The sequence below is a fragment of the Nanorana parkeri genome, unplaced genomic scaffold (genome assembly GCF_000935625.1).
Source record: "Nanorana parkeri isolate BGI_ZX_2015 unplaced genomic scaffold, ASM93562v1 scaffold1667, whole genome shotgun sequence".
Lineage (NCBI taxonomy): Eukaryota > Metazoa > Chordata > Amphibia > Anura > Dicroglossidae > Nanorana > Nanorana parkeri.
Genome location: NW_017307935.1, coordinates 258246 through 266063, shown reverse-complemented (window position 1 = coordinate 266063; position 7818 = coordinate 258246). Strand labels below are relative to the sequence as shown.

At 46.5% G+C, this 7818-nt stretch overlaps 1 protein-coding gene across 1 annotated transcript in view; it reads right to left on the bottom strand.

Annotated features, from left to right (window-relative positions):
* The window catches only part of LOC108799243 (adseverin-like), an 85906-nt gene that overhangs the window by 62940 nt on the left and 15148 nt on the right, over positions 1-7818 (bottom strand). The window contains exon 2 of the mRNA XM_018571078.1: positions 2475-2629. Coding sequence (XP_018426580.1) covers positions 2475-2629 — 155 coding nt within the window. The remainder of the gene's footprint in view (positions 1-2474; positions 2630-7818) is intronic.

Here is a 7818-nt window from a genome sequence, read left to right as displayed (position 1 = left end):
CTTTTTGGCGGGTAACGGGGTGCATTGAGGAACCTGGCCCTGGGGCAGCAGAGAGAGTAAATCCGGTCCTGGGTAGGAGATACAATTTTGCCCATCCAGGGTCCAGGCACGTCACACACCTGGAAGTGTCAAATCCCTCGTAAGGTGTATGGGCACCTTAAATATGGCCACTGTACAACCATCGCAAGACCTTAGTCTTGCGATGGTTGTAAAGTGATTAAAAAAACGTACGATCTGCCTATCTTGGACAGGCAGATCGTACTCTCGATCATCGTAAGCCCGCCCCCCTGAGGGGCAGGCTTCCGATGACCGCAATGCTGAGCAGGCAGTGTGCGCGTGCGCACACCGGCCCGTTCGGTATTTGTCTCCCGAGCACCGTTCTAACCAGCCGAAAATCGTACGATTTTCGGCTGGTTTTCTAGCATGCTCCTTAGACAAAAGACATGCGACCGTACACTAGAAACGGTCACACGTCTTCGTTCACACTGCTCGATTCTCGTACGATCGTGGGATTTCCAGCGATTCTCGTACGATCGTGGGATTTCCAGCGATTCTCGTACGATCGTGGGATTTCCAGCGATTCTCGGACGAGAATCGAGCAGTGTATGGGCACCAAAAGAGGTAGTGCTAGAGAGAGAAGATCGGCCACAGCTGGGAAATTAGGAAATTTAAAGGCTTGACTTTCTCTAATTTTTTTTTTCACAGAAATGACAGGGTCACTTAAAGAAAATACAAATTCAGAATATGCAGTCTGAGAGGAAGAAAAATAGCTGAGATAGACTTAAATATATCTAATTGTAACTTGTATTTGTTTCCTCTTTAGCAGTGTTTCATTTTCAGTTATTTCCTGGGGTTTTCCAAGTTATTAAAAGGAAAATGCAGATCAAAGCTGGTTTTCTGGAACTGTCATTGAGGGTCACACTCTGTGTATGTTCTGCCTCAGTGTTGACCTGGTTCTAGAAAAGACAGATGTAAGAGGTTATAGTTGGAAAGCTGTTTTTGTTTTTCAGGTGCAGTTATCCTTTGCCCTCACCAGTTTTCTCAGCTTTTATTTTTCCAGTAAAACCAGCTCAGGCTCCTGTAATTCTTTCCAATACAACATATGCTAATTGGAAACTTTGTTTATTACACTGAGCCTTTTATTTGAGAAGAGGAAGAGCTTCTGGTATGAGTTATTACTAGACAGTTTGAGGATGCGTTAATGACCTAGATTAAAGTTATTTGTGTGATGCAACAATAAACCCTTTCACCTGAGGATTACCGGCTTCTTATGTTATAGTCACTCTTAGACATGTGCGGACACATCAACATGGGAGCCATATACAGTATATACATATAATAATAAAGCTGAGGCTCCCAGACCCAAATAGCATTCGGGATCCAAATTTCCACATTGCATCCGGGAGCTCCCGAATGCCAATCGGGTCTGGGAGTCTCAGCTTTAGTATTAATATATGTCTCTCAGACCTGATCTGAATTTCCGAATTGCATTCGGGAACTCCCGAATGCCCTTCGGGTCTGGGAGCCATATACATATATTACTAAAGCTGAGGCTCCAAGACCCGAAGGGCATTCAAGAGCTCCCGAATGCAATTTGGAAATTCGGATCCCGAATGCCATTCGGGTCTAGGAGGTTCAGCTTAAATATTAATATCTGTATATGATATATCCACCAAAAGATGGAGTATTCATTTAAAGAGTTGAAGGAAAGGAAAAGTTCTGTCATTTAAAGATGCCTTTATGTCAACTTTTAGGCATAAATATAAAGGTTTGGGACCAGTTGTTGCTACAGGGAAGGAAGGCAGCATCTGAGACTTCCACCACTAGCCTTTTTTGGGAGAAAAGTTTTTCAAAGTTGTCTACTCTCTGTTTGTCCTTGAAATCTCTTGGGCAGTGATATCTAAGTGACATAAGAATATTAGATCCTTCTGCTTTGAACCTTCTTCCATTGAACCTTCTGAGGTTGCTAGGGGTTCCTGGAGCAATGAGTAATGGCAGACCAATCTCACTCCTACAATGACTACCAAAGTGGGGCAATTTCCTGACATTCAAAATAAGGGGTCATTTCTACACAGATTACCTGTGCTCGGGGGCTTTTTTCCCACTGGACAATAATGTAAGGGGGCATTTCTCCACTGACCATCAATGTAAGGTGGCGTTTATCCACTGACCAACAATGTAAAGGGGCATTTCTCCACTGACCATCAATGTAAGTGGGCATTTTTCTACTGACCACCAATCTAAAGGACCATTTCTCCACTGACCACCAATGTAAAGGACCATTTCTCCACTGACCACCAATCTAAAGGACCATTTTTCCACTGACCACCAACAGTACAATGACCACAAATGTAGCAGGAAATTCCACTGACCACCAACATAAGAGGGCGTTTCTCCCACTGACTACTATTGTAGGGGGGCACCTCTTCTAAGGACCACCAATGTTAGGGGGCATTTGGCATGTAAAAGTTTACCTGGTATTTGATTCCACCCTTGAAATAGCCGACAAACGCACTGGATTCATAGCCCTGAAGCTCTCTGTACTGTATAGGCTTTCCTCCGAGATAATCGTCCATCTGCACGGAAAAGATGGCGGCCGCGGTGCTCTCATCCTGGCTGCATTCCTTTCCTGGGGAGAGAATTGGAGATATGAAAATATACAATAAAACAAAGTATGTTCAGATTAGCGCAGCAGGAAGACATTAGCATTTTGTGCCTCACAAAAATAAAAAAAACAGGTCAAACGTCACCCGAAAGTGAAATCTCCTTTTTTTTCCTGGTAGGCCTCAATGTGATGAATCCTCTGCTGACTTTTTCTGAGATACTTCAGGGCGTTTTTTTGTTCCAGCCATTTTTTTGGATAGAATGGTAAAGAATTAGACCACCCGTCAGATTTTTAATGTGTCAGAGCAGGTGTAGGAAACCTTGGCACTCCAGCTGTTGTTGAGGAACTACAAGTCCCATGAGGCATTGTAAGACTGACAGTTACAGATATGACTCCCAGAGGCATGTTGGGATTTGTAGTTAAAGCACAGCTGAAGTCCCAGCGTATCCCACCCCTGTCCGAGAGTGAGGAGGAGGGGGGCCGATTTTCCATGTTAGTGAATCACATTTTATTTCACCGGTGCTGGTCATGAAAATGAAAGATTAAACTGGTTGGTTGCTATGGTCACAGTCTGTTTTCTTTGCTCCGGTTCTCATAATTCAGCTGCAATGTATGAATTTTGAGGCTCATGCTATCAGCTGCGAGCAGTGGCAGCCGTAATGGCAATATACAGCGCCTCCCGCCAGGAGAGAGAGAGAGAGCAAGGCGAGACAGCTAGAGGAGTGAGAGGAGAGACAGCCAGGAAAGAGAGGGACGAGAGACAGCCAGGGGAGAGAGTGAGGAAAGACAGCCAGGGGAGATAGAGGAGAGACAGCCAGGGGAGAGAGAGGAGAGACAGCCAGAGGAGAGAGACAGCCAGGAGAGAGAGAGGAGAGACAGCCAGGAGAGAGAGACAAGGAGAGACAGACAGGGGAGAGAGAGAGACAGCCAGGAGAGAGAGAGGAGAGACAGCCAGGAGAGAGAGAGACAAGGAGAGACAGCCAGGAGAGAGAGAGACAAGGAGAGACAGACAGGGGAGAGAGAGAGACAGCCAGGAGAGAGAGAGGAGAGACAGCCAGGAGAGAGAGAGGAGAGACAGCCAGGAGAGAGAGAGACAAGGAGAGACAGCCAGGAGAGAGAGAGACAAGGAGAGACAGACAGGGGAGAGAGAGAGACAGCCAGGAGAGAGAGAGGAGAGACAGCCAGGAGAGAGAGAGGAGAGACAGCCAGGAGAGAGAGATGAGAGACAGCCAGGAGAGAGAGAGACAAGGAGAGACATACAGGGGAGAGAGCGAGGAGAGACAGCTGAGAGAGAGGAGAGAGACAGCCAGGAGGGAGAGAGGAGAGACAGCCAGGAGAGTGTGTCCTTCAAGACGTATCTGCACTCTGTGTTTCAGACACCTCCTTGCTCCCCAAGTTCCAGCATTCTTTTATGTCCCGTGCCCCCTCCATACACTCAAGTCCAGCTCCACCAGGGCCCCCGTGGTTGCCCCTGTCCGCCTGACATCGTGACATCTTGTGTCCGGGTTTTAGGCCAGCACATACAGGACTCAAAACCCAGGTGAATCCCGGACAGCGGGCAACCCTACTCCCACCCGCAGCTGATTGCATGAACCTTACCAAGGAATCCATGCCGTTTACAGCCATACACATGTATGTAACATGTAACAGCATTTGTGGCGGCTGGTCACATGTATTCACATGAATGGGGCCCCAACCTGTGTTTTTCTGATGACTTGCTGACAGTTGTCTGAGTAATACAGGAACGTGTGTGTGTCAAAAGTCAAAGCTATCTGCCTGTCTTCCTCCTTCAGGGCCATCGGCTTATAAACACACCAGTGAAACGCTGAATATATGTTGGCCAGGTCACATGACTCGTAAGAATTCCAGGAGCCTGAGTCACTTGGCAAGCACTATATTCTCGATTTACAAAGCTAGCACAGCAGGATAAGGATTTGTATTTGAGCCATGTGACTGTCATTTCTTTAAATCTCATTTGAACTCGGATGCAAATTTCTGCCTCTTTTAGGCCTCATTCACACAATCGTATTGATTGCAGCCAGCAAGATCCTGCATAAGAAGTTGTCCGTGCGCTGTACCTGTACAAGGCTCTTGCTACGTGTACATGGCTGCAGGGCACAGAGTAGATGGACCCTATTGGCTACCCACATGTAAATATCAGCGAGGTGTAGCCAGCAGCACTGACACCACTGATTACAAATTGTTGCTTTTTACATGTCAGCCCAGAATGAGGCGTTCATGCTGCGGTGGCGTTAACGCAGAGTGACCCCGGCCAATTCTGATGGTGGAGCCTGTCGCTCGTCTGCCTCAGTTTACTTACAGGACTAGCATAGAGTTTAATTAAGCACAAAATACAAATATAGCAAAAGCGCAAAGGGGACTAATTATAAATGTTTTCACACAAGATTCACACAACTTTTTACCCAGATTCAGAACTTTTTTTTCTCCAATAAATCAAGTTAACAAAATGTGTGAATATTGGGTGAAAGTTGTGTGACTCTGGAGCAAAAACATTTATAAATAGAAAGTATATATTTTTAGGGTTTTAAGTAATTTTCATCTCTAAAATGTGCATTCAATATGTCTGCAAAAATGCAATAATGGCTCCGGCATTGCAAGGTTAGAGTGTATGTACAACCAAAAGATTTATTTCGTTTTGAATATATTAGGTAAAAGTTAAACCCTCTGTTACATAATGTTTTGTTGTCTAGGTCCTTTTATTGAAAATTTCCTTTCCTTTGCTTTCCGAATTTCGGATCCAGTCCAAATTTCTTTCAAAAATGAAACTGAATCGGACATGTGACTTTTCTGGCCAATCAGATGTGTTTTTCGGGTTTAAAGGAGAACTATGGGGTCGGGGCTTTTCCCCATAGTTCTCCTAAAGGTAACGGGAGGACACAAACTAGCGTCCTCCCGTGACCCAAAGCTCAGTATATCGGGAGCTACAGCTTGCGGTATACTGAGACGCTGCAGCCTATCTAGAGGCAGAGACAGCTGTACCCGCCCCCGTCCGTTCCGCCAGTCAGCGCTGGAGGATCGGACAGGGATCCCTGCAGGGAGCCGTGAGTGACAGTCACGGCTCTCTGCAAGCACAGAATCGAGAAGTGAGCGAGTGACGGTATGTGTTCGCTCACTTCCCGATCTATTGAGCCGACCTGTGACAGTTTCATAGTCACAAGTCAGCTAGAACTATGAGGCTGAGTGATTTTCACTCGCCTCATAGTTCTCCTTTAATGCATCTGAATGGGTCTGAACACGCATTTTCGTTACGGCAACATGGGAGTCATCTCATTGGCCAGGGAGTCATCTGATTGGCCAGCTCCCGATGCTTATATCCATCTGTCGCCTGCGGAAGTTAGGCGGCAGGAGAATGGAGCCATGCAGGGGGGATTGGGGGTTGCGCCGTAGGAGAGTCGGCTGAGGGTGCCCTGGCTATAGCTAGCTATAGGAAGAGGGGGGGAGGGGAAAGAGGACTGAAGAAGGAGAGAAAGGGGGAATCTTCTATCATGCAGATCTGTTGCACACTCTATGGTACTGATTGAACGTAAGTCAACCAGGGTGACCCCACGTTCTCAAATTCTAGTTGATTGTCATTCGAGATACTTAAAAGCTTTTAATTGACCACAATTTATAATCAGAAGTTTACATTTGTCATTTTCCAGCATCCTTAAGTTTCTATTTGGATACAAGAAGTCTATAGGAAATTAGAGTTTTCTTTGCCCCTGCAGTTCCAGGAATTGCTTGATGCAGCCACAGAGGACCAATCTGGGATACTCGTTGGGCCAGAGACTTAAAAAACTAAACAAACTTATCAAAAATGTCATCACCTTTAGCAGATTGAGCAGTCATGGAAAACGGTTCCTTCCAAATCTCATTATGAGTAGGAAATGGTATCATACTTCTTATTTTTGACGACACCTTAAGAGAGACAATGTATGTACCAATAAAGGGGCAGTCCACTCAAAAGTGATATTTTAAGTATAGATGGATCTTGGTGGACTGGATAATCCCCGGCTTTGGTATATGTTGTGGATAATCGGGCATCTAGAACTTTCAGACCTTTGTGTGTTTCGGCTCCACCATAATATAAAAAATAAAACAGATCCAGCAGAGATGGTAGGAGTTGTGTATAATCGACACAGCAGAAGTGCAGAGTTAGGGACTCAGAATTGGGATGGTGGGAACCCCTCATAATGGTAACAGCAAGTGTGCAGCCATGGGCACTCAGCACAGGGATGGTGGGAGCCGCTCATAATGGGCACAGAAGGTGTGCAGGGTCAGGAACTTAGCACAAGGATGGTGAAAACCCCACATAATGGACAACACGGGACTGGGAACTCAACACATGAATGTAGGAACCCCTCATTGTTGGCACAACGGGTGTGCAGAACCTGGAACTCAGTTCAGTGATGGTGAGAAGTCCCTCATAATGGTCACACGAAGTGTGCAGATCCAGGAACTCAGCACAGGGATGCTGGGAAACCATCATTCTGTAGCTGAGTAGCAGAGAGTGAGGTTGCTGTTTCCCTAGCTCTCATACTTCCAGAGTCCGGGGGCTAGATTTGCTCTTCTACCCCCAGCAGTGATGCTGGATCCTGGGGAAGACCCTGGTGGGGGTTCCCTGGAGAGGCCTAAGCCTAGGCCACAAGCGGAAGCCATGGATGGACCTGGTCCCAGGAGAGAGGAGCCTCTCTCAGCCTTTCGGCGAAGGGTGAACGATATGCTCCTGAGAATTGCCAAGGAGGAAGAAAAACTTGGAAACATGAGATTGGAGTACAGAAGGAAGAAATTGCAGTATGACAAGGTCTGGAACAATAAAAAGCAAGCTCTGCAGCCTGGAATGAATGACCTGGAGCAGGCCTTGGAAAGGCAGAACGAGCTGGTGAACTCCTTGAAGGAAAACAGTGGAGCTTTCAAGGAAAAATTTGAAAATGAGAAAAGATTCCGCAGGATGAGGAAAGACACCAGATTGCAGAAGGACATTGAGAATTCAGAGTTGCCAGAGGCGGCAGAGATGTTGGTGAGAGGTGAGTCGGTCCCAGAGGAAGAGACCTGCAGCACAGTATCTCCTAAGACCGCTGAGACCCCAGCAATGGAGGTCTCTGATCTCCTCCCTCCACAGCAGCCATGTGTATCGTCACAGCAGGAGGTAGAGGAGGGTGCTGGCATGCTGGAGTTGATCACCGAGATGGAATCTCCATTATCTGGAAGAA